Source organism: Zingiber officinale, unplaced genomic scaffold (assembly GCF_018446385.1).
Source record: "Zingiber officinale cultivar Zhangliang unplaced genomic scaffold, Zo_v1.1 ctg164, whole genome shotgun sequence".
Taxonomy (NCBI): domain Eukaryota; kingdom Viridiplantae; phylum Streptophyta; class Magnoliopsida; order Zingiberales; family Zingiberaceae; genus Zingiber; species Zingiber officinale.
The window spans coordinates 15,151-29,243 of NW_024589855.1; the positions used below are offsets into that span (position 1 = coordinate 15,151).

General features: G+C 34.4%; 1 protein-coding gene across 1 annotated transcript; it reads right to left on the minus strand.

The window, feature by feature from the left end:
- Window positions 1-531: 531 nt before the first annotated feature.
- Window positions 532-10,624, minus strand: LOC122036435 (probable transcriptional regulator SLK2). Its single transcript, XM_042595750.1, has 10 exons — window positions 10,448-10,624; window positions 9,126-10,003; window positions 8,889-9,020; window positions 7,955-8,003; window positions 6,474-6,688; window positions 6,308-6,376; window positions 4,908-5,008; window positions 2,224-2,317; window positions 2,034-2,103; window positions 532-1,521 (listed from the first exon to the last, which is right to left on the minus strand). The coding sequence occupies exons 2-10, from the start codon at window positions 9,840-9,842 to the stop codon at window positions 701-703; spliced, it is 2,268 nt and encodes a 755-aa protein (XP_042451684.1). The 5' UTR covers window positions 9,843-10,003; window positions 10,448-10,624; the 3' UTR covers window positions 532-700.
- Window positions 10,625-14,093: the final 3,469 nt, after the last annotated feature.

Here is a 14,093-nt window from a genome sequence, read left to right on the forward strand (position 1 = left end):
CGGTCGATATCTAATCTCTTCATATAAAAGGTTGTTTTATTAAGGTAAAATAATCTCTTCATATAAAAGGTTGTTTTATTAAGGTAAAATATCTTTCGTGATTTATTTATATGTATCTTTATCTTAAAACAGGCGGTCAGTATTGAGACATTTAAGATGAATGATATCATCTTTTGCTCCTTAAGAATTTATTTAAATGCTCAACAGATAATTCTAGTGAGAACTCGTTGTGTCCGTAGGGGATGATGATCCTTTGTAGCGAAATCATTATCGCATAAAAGTGCACGGTGATATTCTTCATCCCTGATCTTGTTGAGATACCAAAGACATACGATTGCTAATATCGATCACCAAAATGATAATCTTCTGTTACTGAAAACAGCACTAAACTCATCTGCAATTTTCAATATGACCAAAGAAGAAAATATGGGTTCAGTGATGAATAATATTTCACCAAAAGAGAAGATATCTTTCCAAATTGGATTTAAAAGGAATACTTGCAGGAGACCTAACATGATAATATGCCAAAACTAAGGGGAAAACACACTAAATTTTCTGCATATATTGGATAACATAGTCATTTGCTCAAATCTACGGTAGTATATGTAGATATCGAATTGCACTTCAGAATTGTCGTCATGTTTTTCAGTTACATGTTTTTCAGTTATTCACAACTTCCACATTCCGACCATAACTAACCTCACCAAGAATCCCCATCAAACATGTCATCGGACAAGAATTCTTGAGCAATATTTTCGAGCTCTGGCAGATCCAAATTCTCAGGTAAGTCTGATCTTGAGTTAGTATTACTGCTGCTGATCGAAGGGTTGTTGGCGGAGGTAGTGGATTTGAAACTGTTGCTTGCGCTTTGCCCTGCCACCAGGTTATTGTTATTAGGAAGGTTGTTATTTGGCATGTTTTGCAGCTCTATTCCATTTCGGAATGAAGTGCCGCCGCCTACAATTAAGTTTCCAGATGTGTGATTAGCAGTTGTATTTGGAGAACTGAACGGCTGCAGTTCTGTTCCCTTGTTCCTCAATTCTTGAAGCATCTTCTGAAGCATGTGCTGTGGTATGTGCTGGTTTATCTGCGAGGTCTGTGAATCATTATTCTGCACCATGTAACTATCAAATGGAGGTGGCTGTTGGCCGGGTAACTTATTCATGGAGGTGTTTGTCAGAGAAGATGAGCCAGAACCCTGAATCGAGACTGGCTGTGTGTGTTTAGAATCTCTTGGAGAACTCAAAGCTTCCTGATAGAGCACATTTTGCTTTAAATTAGACGGATTCCTCAGCGAGCTCTGGTAGTTGTTCAACGCAATTATGTTCTGCTGGCTGTTGGTTATAACTTGGCTAGCTGTGAGATTTTTATTTATGTAACCGCTTAGGCCTGGATGGTTGCCTACAACCTTGTCCAGAGATGGTTCACCTGTCAAACAATGAGAACTCATTGACTCCTCTGGCTCCACCTTCAGTTTCTGGAGCTTTGCAGCAGCATGTCTTGGATAGTTCTTCAAACACTCTTAAAGAACAAAGAAAAACATCAGCTATATAAACTGTAATGGTAGCAACTATTTCTAATCCTTGTTAGAGAATTACACATTACTACATTAGTCAGAATGTTCAAAATCATTCGATGGTATCTTTATTTGTCAGAGTTGCTGTATTTTGGAGGTGACGTTTAAACCACAGAACAATTGTACAGCGCAAGCGATCCCGAATTTGCTAAATTATCATGTTTTAACTTAAATTCATGAACATCAGATATATATGCACAAAGCATGTCACAGTTATATAACAGAAGAATGTAACTAAATGCTTCTGTAGTGTCAGATTTTCGATGTTGGCTTAATTTTCATCATATGGTTCAGATGTTTGAATACTGACTGACATAACATGGGATGAATGTGTCACTACGTAATACTAATCATGCACAATTAGTATCTGGTCAAGCAATTAGAACGTAATATAAAAGATCAATGGATAAGAATAACAATTCGGTATGTTGCTAACTAAATCAGGAGAACACCATACCAATCGCCCCAACTTTCTGCTCCTGGCTAAAATCAATTAAGTCCTTCATGCTACAAACAACTTCAGCTATCTGAAAAAGTAAATAAGCAATCAACATTTACAAAGACAAGCAGCATAGAGTTTCTTCTATTAACAAGCAGCATAAAGTTTATTCTATATAACTAATAGAGAAAAACATTGAATCATTTACCTGCAAGCACCTGACAAATCTTTTCGAGAAACCCAAGTCATTTACTGATTGTAAATCCAAATTTCTTGCTAGCTGTCTGCCTGCTGCTGCAAACCTAAGAAAATCACAAAGAAATACCCACAAATGTCAGGGGAACAAACAGAAAACTGCATACATCAAGCAATTTAAAAATTAATTTCCTTCGTTAGTTTTATTTGTGTTAGCATAGACCTAAATTTGCTATTACCAAGCTTCTGTTGTGTGTTTAATATGTTCATTCGTCTTCTCATATCCATGAAAGTTTTACCACAGCGTTTGAGAAACCACTACAACATATATTCAGGCCCATGTTAAAAGTGTCCATAATCTACTTAGGCCATATTAAAAGTGTTCATAATCTACATAGATTACTATGAAACAGTATCCTCAGAATTTACCTCAGTGGAACACATTGTCATCTAGAAATTCTACTGATTAAGACTTCATAAATGATAAATCACAAAAATGATAACAAGATTAATAAAAGATGCATGTCAAAAGTGTCATATTCTAAATGCAGCGTAGCAGCCAGACAAGATGGTTTGCCAAGAAAGCTTCATGAGAAAGTAACTTGATCCTATGGGGATATATGACATTAGCAACTCAACCCAGCCAAAGGCACCTGAATTGGGGTTGCCAAAATGACAGGACACAACGTTCTGACCTCTCAAGAATAATATGTCAGCTAGAATGGTTCTGTATGCACAGCCTAATGGCTTCTTTAGCCACATTGGATATGAATTAAAAACTGCAAACAAACATTTTTTGGCTGACTGTTGATGTTTTGCCCCTCTCTCATTCTTTATCAGTACCCCTCCTCACATTTATATAAATATCATGTTTGGCTTAAACTACCTGAACCTATTAGCCAGTCACAATCTCTTCAATTGTTTCTGGATTCAGGCTATGTTTTGATTCAGTAGGTAATGGTTTCAAATGCAACAAATGGTGTATGGCAGTCCCAGCATGTGCCTAAAATTTGAGTTTTACAGCAAGAATAAGAGGTTTGACTGATATAAGACCTGTTTGACAGATTTGTCAAGCGTAAGGTAGTATACTGACAGGGAACACAGGGTATTGCACACAAACAAAAAATAGTGGACCATCAGCAAGTAATTTACCACAATCAATTCATTAATTTCCAAAAGAATTCAAGACAGAGAGTATTAAAACAAAAAAAAGGAAAAAAGAAATAGAAGAAGCCAAACAAGTACAAGGAATGTATCAGCACCTAGCATCTTAATATTATTAAACTGAATAATCTCAACTCCCAATCTTAGGAAAAGAGTAAAACTCTAACATACAAAAAGCAAAAACAGATATTTAGATGTGATTGATTACAGCTTATAATTCTATAGATCAACATGAGAGATAATAGGTGATCAAGTGGAAACTGGTTGATGCACAACACAAAGATGCAGAGGTCAGCTCACAAGGTGCGCAAGGTAATTTCACTCTGCCAAGGGAGCAATCAGCAAGAGTAACAATCCTGACCTTAGATGAGTTATGCAGAGTTTTGCAGTAGAGTGGTGGCTTTTTCAACGTGTTGGCATGTATATGTATCATCTGCCTAATTGAGTGAGTTCCAACCAAGTGTATTTGACTTGGTGATTCCCAATCTTTTTGCAAGATGCAAACCAACCCTAAGCTAAATTGACAAACATGCAAACTTCTTATTCTATAGAAGTCAGCATAAATATATTGTGGGGTTCATAGTGTATCAAAAGATTAGAGGTCACTTGCTAACAATTGATAATATATCAGTTTGACATCTACATAACTGAAATTGTTTTGAGTGACAATGGATGCAGAAAAAACATCTACATACTCATTTGACATTAGTTCTTGTTTTGTGATTCTCTCAAATAACTGGTGATGAGATGTATTGCATCACTCAAAACTGAATGGTACCACAATCTTATAAGAAAGCAATAGAAACAATACGATAGAATATATGATGGCGATGACTAGCACAGAAACAAACCAAGTGTATGCAAAACCTAAGTTCTCATGCTCATGACTCACACAAGCACATGACTGGAATCAACAGAATAAAAATGGAAAGAAAAGAAAGCATGTTGTTCTCAAGTGACAAGGGAGAGCTTAGCTAACATCATGTAAGATCAAATATCATCAAGATCATAATCTCCAACCACAATTACAGACATGATGTATAATGATCAATCATGCTAGAACACCAATTCCTCCAATGCATATAGACCTCTTCATTGTGCGGTCCAATCCCATTGAGGATCAAATTTGTTATGCTAATGTAAATGTCAAATAAATGGATCATGACAGTTTGATGCACACCTGCAGCAAGCCTACATTTGATTGGAGTGCATCACATCATATCAGTAGATTAAATTGCTTACTTTCAGTAGTTTTAGGCTTGATTTCGCTTGCATTAATCCAATTTTTGGTTAAAACTACTGTGTCAATAAGGTTCGAACCCAATTAGACAAGTTCAGTCTAGTACCAGTGTCTATACATATCCAGGCCTGAAACCATGAATAATACAATCACTAGACAATTTGTTCTAATATAGAGGTTTCTGAACATCAATCATAGATATCATTATTTGAATATCCATTTAATGCTGGCTGATCAAACACAATTATAGCACAAGGCTCAGAACTTTTTCATGCATAATTAGTTTGACTTACATATTGCAGCTGGACTGCAAATCTTGATGTGAAATTCCAGCGCTGCTATTTTCAGTCATAGCTGTTCGATATTTTTGAGCAACTTGCAGAACTTGGTTAACCTGAATAAATTTTTTAAATAGTAAAGAACATGATCAAACTCCAAGACTAAGTATTCAAATACAGGAAATGTAGACATCCAATAAGTAATATAACTTTAAAAAATTAAGACAATGTACTCAAGAACATTGGATTTTTTTATGCAAGTTATATTTAATTTTTTTTTTCTTACATGCTAGAGATCACTTTTGCATGGCCTCTCAAATACTAGGTTTTCATGTATAACCAGAATAAACAAGGGAATATCAGATCATAAATAAATAGTAGTGAGCAATTTGACAAGAGTTACATAAAAACCAAATCAAAGCAAATAAGATTAGCTAGTAACCATCAGAACATGCCCACAAAATAAGAGAGCGACCACTGATTCTAACATTCATGATGTTGAAGGAGCAAAAGTAGCACAAGCAGTTCATGGCAAATGCCCAACGATAATAGTGGAAGATCATCAGATGAAAAGTCAGACAGCAGATGTAGAAAGGAGGTAAACATGCAGTTGGGTTTCATTTGCTGGTGGTCAAACTGTTGAAGAACAAATGGAAGAGAAGAAGCAGTTTGGCAGTGATTATGCTATTTATAGAAAGGACCAACAAGCAATTAAAAGTCAAGCCTAACGTATTTCATCAGATCAAAGACCAAAATATTGTAGAAGGGATGGAAATATAAAAACAGCCCATCATCATTATAGCTAAATCATATGGCAATAATATTGACAGTATTATGCTCTATAAATTTGTGGGAAGTCCTGACTCGGCCCTTTACAGCTCCTAGTCCTGTTTACTATGCCATGACATTGCCAATCAGTTAATAAATATATTAATTTATAAATATCATGAAATTAGTACATGAAAGCAAAATTGGAGGAGAATTTCTACTAAAATCAATCATGAATGCAAAATGAGTCTCCTTTCATTGTGGCCTATTAACATGAGAAGAAAGTAGGGAATCGAGAAATTGGAAGAAGATAAAGTCGGTTATATAGATCATGTTCCTGCTTACTTGGAAAGAAAAAAGGGAGGAAGAATAGAGAAGATAATCATACAATTGTTCTCCTCTTTCTGTCTTACTCTCAAAATAAGTAAAATGAAGTGTTTTGAATGAATGTTCACCCATCAGAATTTGCTGACTGATAGGGAGAAAGAGAAAGAGAGAGAGAGATTTTTCTTCTCTTTTTAAATTTTTTCCTCTTCTAAATATTATCCTTTTTCCCCTGCCAAGCTAACACTAAATATGGCCTTTGGTTTTTCTCTAAACATATTTAGATTCTTCCTGAAAGAAATTATCGCAAATAAACGAAATACCTGAGATGCTACCAATCTACGAGAAACAAATTCTTCATGTTTTCGTGCACAAAATTCCCAGGATAAAATCTGAAGGATAAACAAACAGAGTATAATTACAAAGTGAAAGGTGAGAGATGTAATCTAAATGAAATAGGCACACTCCCAAATCCATTTAATACAAAACCTTAAGTTCTGGTGTAAATATTATCCGCAATTGTCCCTCATGAACAGTTCGTAGATGTTCAAAAATACTTTCATGAACAGCTCTTTCATACTTCAATACCATTATTCCTGAAGACAGCCGGCACTCATGTGGCATGTCGAGAAATAGATTTTCATCCACAACACCATGATCAAATTTAATTTGAAAAAGACGGGGCAATACTTCAAAAGTGGCCTCTGTTAAAAACATAAAACATATATTTATAAGTAACTTAGCAAACCATAGTATTTAGACTAGGAAAAATATTTTTAATATTTTTTAAAAAATAGAGATTGACATCCTATTTAAAAATCTATACAGAAATATATCAAATAGAGAACATATTTACAAAAAGACAACTTGAAATAGCTTGCTCACACATTTTCTAAGAATGAACTCCGAATAAGTCAATTTGTTGAGAACAAGGACCAAAAGTAAGAATGAACTTGCCCCCAGGCATAGCCGAGCTGGTCACTACGTGGTGGATTTGTAAAAATGGGCAAGGGTCGATTCCCGCGAAGCCGGCGGAAATACCCATCCACGTAGTGACCTGCTCAGTTTTTACCTCTCTACAAATGACTATGGAGCCGGTCATGTGGGGGAACACGGGGTCAACGTATGACCTTTTGCAAAAAAAGAGTGAGAATGAACTTCAAATAAGTCAACTTGCATACACTAACAAAGACCAAGAGCAAGTCTAGGAATTACATTTGCATTGTTTAACTGATTTGACATATGAACTAAGAAAATAATGGATATAACATAAAAGGATAAGGTACCTCATAAAGAATAAAGGTGAACACATATATGCCAAAAAAATCATGGGATCAATCTAGTAGGATATGCCATAAAAGAAAATGTTACTATGCATTCCACTTTAGAATCAACACTTTACTAAGCCCTTGAGGAACTTATCGCAAGGCAGAACACAAAATTTTTAGATAGTTGGGCCAGGCAAAAATGCATACAAATGCGTGTTCATGATACTCAAATAATAGTCAAACAGAAGCTCTGATTGTAAATTCCAAATACAATAGTATCACTGTTGTGCAATGACAGCAAAAACATACATTCCCGCTTGATAGTTAGAGAATAAAAACTTGACAGAAACCAATCAAAACCTTATTCGACTTAAAAGAGTATTAGGTCTAGTCAATCTTCTTGAGTTTAAAGGAGTTGACCTTGCCAAATTTTTGATATAATACCTGTTGTGTATAGAGCAAATTGCACTCATTTCAGCAAAAGTCCTTTTTTTCTGATTCCAAACATTGGAAATATACAATTTCATTCCCTCTCACTGACCAAAATATCCCTCGTTTCACTACTTTTATTTGAGAAATAATGGAACAATTAAATTGAATATGAATCTCAATGACAAAATGATATATAATAGATAAGTCATAAATGTACTTAATAAAGAAAATTATCCCATATAATAAAGTCAACAGAGGACGACTACTAACCAAATCCTTTTCCACATTTGGAACCACAAACATCACATTGCCATCCATCCTGCAAAAGCCAAATATGCACAAACTATATTTATTAATCATTAAAAATAAGATATATATGTTAATTAGGCAATAATATTTCTTAAGGAGCTCAACAAAGTCTCTCAATGACTTCGTTGAAGAGAAATTGCTTTTTCAAGAGATGAAAATTCATCTGGAAAAGAAGAATTAAAAATACTGGCAATGTATAATCAACAACTACAATGTACAACATTTTTTAACAGCAAAACACAAGATTTCCATTTTGGTGCCGCTTCCCAACTGCACGCCCAGAGGCTACAGGTGGGATTTTCTCACATGGTCGATGTACAATAATTGGTTAGAACAGTGATTGGAGTATCTTAAACGGTCAGCTATGACTGCTCTTAGTGATCAGGTTACCATCCAGGAGATCTTTGACACGTACGAGGTTAAGATGCATAAATAACCATGAGAAGAGGATATATCAAAATAGTAGATTCCAGTGTATACATCAGATTGAGTTTATACTACCAAGGCAGCCTTTAGACTCCCAAATTGTAACATTGAATCTCATGTGAGAATAATTTTGTTCTCATACAATAGAGGGGAAAGGGTGACTTTCACAATGTATGGATTTATAGACAGCAAAATTGAAATTACTGTCCCTGGGCTTCATTGAAAGTCATTAATATGTAAGCTTACAATCCCAACCTAGATATTTAATTATTGAAATTGCCCAAATCATGCTGCAATACTGATATGGTTTCAAATATGCATGAGAAAGAAGCAGTGAAATTGTCAACTCCCTAAAAAGCACTGTGCATAGGGTAATTGTAATGCAATACAATTCACAGATATTAAATGGTAACTGATGCATCAAACAGAATGCATTGAGATGAAATATCAAACATAAAAAAATGCTTACCACGGCCAACTGCGGGAAAATACCAAGTGTGTGGTTGCCTATATTATCAAACAAGGATAAACACCACCTTTTCCTAGCTCGTGGTGCAAAGTACTCGGTCACAAATTTCCTCCAGTACAATATAGAGTTATCCTACAAAAGGATTCATTCTTAGGACACTTCATAGTATGCTAAAAACTTGTGCAAGGTTAGACATAGTGAACATAACACAATGTGCATGTGAAATAATGAACTCACTGCTGGTCGATGTCGCAGATGGTACAAGTATTGCATAAGCCTGCGAAAACATATCCCATTATTAAAAGGAAGAGGCTGTTTGACGGAATTATTTGGGTGAAGATTAGGCTGCATAAGATGATGCAGCTGTTGTGGTTGCTGAAGAGCGATAGGGGGCCTTTGCATCTGAGAAAGAGAGTGAATCATCTGCTGCTGCTGCCGCTGACGTTGCATTAATCGCTGCTCTTGGAAAATAGCTTGCAGCTGCTGGTTTTGTAGGCCTTGCGGTGGCTGCATGGACTCATTTCTCTGCAAAAGCTGTTGGATTATCTGCTGCTGCAGGGCATCATCATCCATTCCATCAAGCCGTGCTCTCTTTTGTGCGTTCATTGAAGCAGTGGGCTCTCGTTTCACAAGCTGAGATGTCGCTGTAGACAGACCCTGCCTCTGCACCTGTTCTTGAAGAGAGTTCTGCTGCATTATGGAGCACCCGTCCATCACGGAAGAACCCGATATGTTGGAGGAGAAAGACATGGGAGAGGCAGGGAGCCGCATATATGACTCGTTATTGAAGCTTGTGCTTCTTTGCAACTGAGAAACGCCAGAGAGTGCTGAGTTGGCATCCGTGACGAGGGAGCTTGCACCAACACTGGGACCAGAGGTGTTTCCCGTGCTGTTGAGTATTTGGTTAATATCACTAGAAGCTGGTCCAAGACCAGAGCAGCGGTTTGCCGACATAGAGCTCCCAGTGCCTAGGTCGTGACTACCATCACCTTCGAAGAAAAGACCAGCAACGCCAGAAGATTGTAACTGGCCTCTACCGTTAGCAGCAACTCACGAAGGAGGCTACTAGCGGTATGAATCCTGACGCTTATACAGCAATCCCTGTCTTAAGCAGCCTAAAAGAAAATAATCAATAAGTACTCGCCGGAGATCAATAGAGGGGAAAAGATGCGTTTTTTTAATCAGTGAATTGCATCCTGAACTATCAAGACACTAAACAAAGAGTTAAAATCAAATATTACTAACCGTAATTGCAACATACAGGTAAAAAAAAATGCAGCCTACTCATATAAAATTAAAATCAAAGACGACGACAGAATAGGAAAAAAAACCTAATTTTTGTATGGGCGGTCGATCGAGATCGACAAACGAAGCATAGAATCCAGCAATATTTCAGAAAGATCCTACCACTAAATTCCCACTACCCTCGATGAAATGCAACACGCATATTTCAAATAAGACTGCAGCAAAAGAAAGGGAGCCCTTCCGAGCGAAAAAAATCAAGGCGAAGAAGGAAAACTATGCTTTAAAAACAGATCTAGACGGAGCGAGAAATAGACCAAATCAATGTGCTGAGCCTCCTGAAACCCTTCGGATCGCGGACTAAATCGAACGATGGGAAAATTTTAGGAGAGCGGAGGGATCGCAGGGAGAAGAGAGCAAGCGGCGTCTTCCCAGCTCCCTCTCGCCCCCTTTTCTGGCGGCGGCGAAAGATGGCGGTGGGCCGGGCCGCGACCGCCTCGGCCTAAATCATTAACGGGATTCTCATTCTAGTATATCTGTTTCCGCATGAACCACGTTGCACATTTTCGACCGTCCATCTCCAAATCAACCCAATCTTACAAGAGGATCACGGACGACACATTTTATGTTTTTCAAATTTTAATAAAATAACGTGCGAGTCTAAAACTAATTTGCTTCCCTTTTTAGTTTTAGCTTAATTTGAATTTAATTCATTTAGATTTTATCAATTTTTATTTTTGATTCGAGTTTATTTTATTATTTAAAACTTTACTTTTAAAACTTGTTTGGTTAATGGGTGATATTGTAACTTATTTATAAAATCAATTTTTTAATTTTATTATGAATGCTTTTGCAAATAATTTACAATTTTTGTAAATTTGCAAATAATTTACAATTAATGAATTAACCACAAATATGTGTTAAATTTTATTTATTTATTTATTTTAGTAAATTATTTAAAGTTATCCCTTGTGTTACCACCGGCCTTGAAAGAATTAATTAATTATATGTTTAGTAGCTTTTCTATAATATTTAAATCTCACCTGCTAAAACAAAATATAATAAATTTTCAACTAAACGTTACTTACCGTTACTTAAACATCCGTATTAATTTAAACCTAATATATACAGATTGTTCAAAAATATAAGATCCATATATAACATATTCATTATATTAACACCTTCGTTTTTAATGACATAATTGAATTAATATCTAAATAGTGGACTCGCATCAGTAGATAAGGTTCAAATAACTCTCTCACTTAAAGAGTTGTTCGTATTTAATTTATCTTTCTTCATCGTACCATAAAACCGATGATGAAAAATATTTGATGCGGATGTTATCACATTTTATAAGAATTATATTAGCATCTATCTTTTATTAACAAATTCATATTTATTTTAATATTAATTCATCTTTATTTTTAAAATTATAAATGTATTATATGTTGAATAATAAGTGAATGGAGAAAAGGTGAAAGAGAAAAAAGAGATTTCATTGTGAATGATTTTTAGTCTCATATTAGGAGTTTTATGGCATGATGATTAGTTTATATTAATTCGCATATATTGAGGATGTGAACAAATACATGGGAGAGGCTCTCTTTCACACGTGAGTGCGTAGGAGGGTGCAAATTCAGGGCCTAGATTGTACTGAACCATGTTGACTTGTGTGCGGACACGACCTGCGCGTCGAATGTCGGACTGATTGGGGCAAAATTCGCCCAAGTGGAACAATCAACGTTTTGTCACTTAAACCTTTTGTTACTGTAACGGATGCATTAAGACATTTCACTGCTTGGCTAGCATCCAAGATCCTTTGGATCGCAATCTTTGGTCTGTTTTTAGATTAAGAGTTGCTAATAGGTGAGATCCCACGGCTCCATAAAATTCCACCTATGAATGAAATGATTCATTCTCTCCATCGCACTTAAATTGCGATATCTAGAGGATCCGACCTTCCGCTTTCCACAATGCATCGCACTAGGCGTTCATATGTGAATATTTGATTAACTATAATAAAAACACTTTACCGTTGCACTGAGCAACTTATACCTAAAATAATGCAAAAGATAAAATCCATGACTCTTACGGCCTCTCACTGTCCCATGACATTAGGAAGAAGTAAATCAAATACCAAGTAAGTCCCTACATGAAAGGATATTTTTTACCGACTTCGTTGAGATTCAATTTTTACTCCATGCTATAAATTTATCATATAATTACCAACTCGGTTATACCCTTGGATGATTTATACTTAAAATCTATGGTAAAAATAATTATCCTCATCCCTAATAAACTGAGTATAACCCGCCCAAAAATAAAGATGACTTAAATCTAAAATTTCTACAAAAGATAATTCACTACAAAAAAAAAAAATCTATATAGGGACGGCTTTTTTACTTTTAAGAGTGACTTTCAACCACTCCTATATTTTTACCAACGATTTGAAAACCGCTCCTCTTGTCGCCGTCCCTATATCCTATTGAAGCTGTTTTCGTAACCATTGATAAAAATTAAAAAACCGCTCCTATTATAGGTACGCTTTGAAACCGATCTTACACGTTATACATATAAGAACGATTTCAACCCACTTCTATAACTATATTTTCAGGAGTGGTTCAAACTGCTCTAAAACTCTTTAAGTGTTAGAATGATTTTAAACCACTCTTACACACCATGGATATAGGAGCACTAATCCTACAAGTAGACTCGCCAACCTCGGGATCTTAACCGGGTCAATGGGTCAAGTGCCAGTTGACCCTATTTTTATTTTTATTTTTATTTTCTTTTAAAGTTGGAAAAAAAATTAGTTGTTATTAGAATTCAAACCTAGGTCTCCTAAATTATAACTTAATATCTTATCAACTATACTACAACTATTAATATTTGTATGTGTTAGTTAATTATTTAATAACTAGTTAATAGTTTCTTTTGTTATATTGTTATTCTTAGTAATTAGGAGAAGATTAAGAGACATATTTATTCATCTATTTATTAATTTATAATCACTTACTGAAAGATAAATTTATATGCTAGTTAATTATTAATTAATTAATTAATAATTTTCTTTTATTATACATTTATTCTTAATAAGTCCAACAATGTCGGGTTTAGTAAAAGATTTTAATTACCTATGGAAATATGAGACTAAGATGATCTATAGAAAGGACTTTGGTTCTAGTTGATACTAAAAATGGAAAGGAAAACATTTAGGTTAACTTTACTTGCAATTAGAGGCTAATAAAAGCAAAAATTTAAGAGAAAAAAATAATAAGGTTAATATGTTTTAAAAATAATGATTCTATATAAATAATAATAATATTTAATAATATTCTTATCATAAATAATCTAATATTATTTTTAAATTTTAGAATAAATAATTTTTAATAAATGTCATTATAAAACATTTATAAAATAAATAAATTTATATTTTAGTAGTGCGAATTGGAGGATGGATAAAAAACGAATAAAGAAAGAGAGGTTTTTTAGAGTGAGATTTAGGATTTGGAGTTGAATAGAGGAAGAAGAAAAGTTTTTTGCGTGAGATTTAGGTTCGAAGTTGAATAAAAAAAAGGAAAGATTTTTGATATGAGATTTAGAATTTCGGAGATAGATAGAGGAAGATGAAGGTGTGAGGTTGCGTGCGATACCAGAAATGAAAGTTATGTGTTTAGGGAAAAAATATTAAGGAAAAAAAATTAAGGAAAATACATATAAGAAAAGAAAGAAAATTGGTATATATAAAATTAAGAATTTTTTTTATTTAATTAAGAATTTTCTTTTAACAAAAATAAAAATAAGAAAAGAATGAAAATTGATATAAATAAAATTAAGATTTTATAAGAATAATTTGTTTGACTAATAAATATTTATATTAAATAAATAAATTTAAATTTGAGATGTACAAAATAAAATTACATTAAGTAAATTGTACACTTTAATTGTTATTTTTTTAAAAAA

Excerpts from the sequence above, each read along its gene's own strand:
- LOC122036435 (XM_042595750.1), bottom strand. The coding sequence starts at position 9,842 with ATGTCGGCAAACCGCTGCTCTGGTCTTGGACCAGCTTCTAGTGATATT. Across the intron at positions 5,009-6,307 it reads GTAGATTGGTAGCATCTCAG|GTTAACCAAGTTCTGCAAGT; the intron begins GTATTTCGTTTA and ends AAATTTATTCAG. Across the intron at positions 2,318-4,907 it reads TTGCAGTCCAGCTGCAATAT|GTTTGCAGCAGCAGGCAGAC; the intron begins GTAAGTCAAACT and ends TGATTTTCTTAG.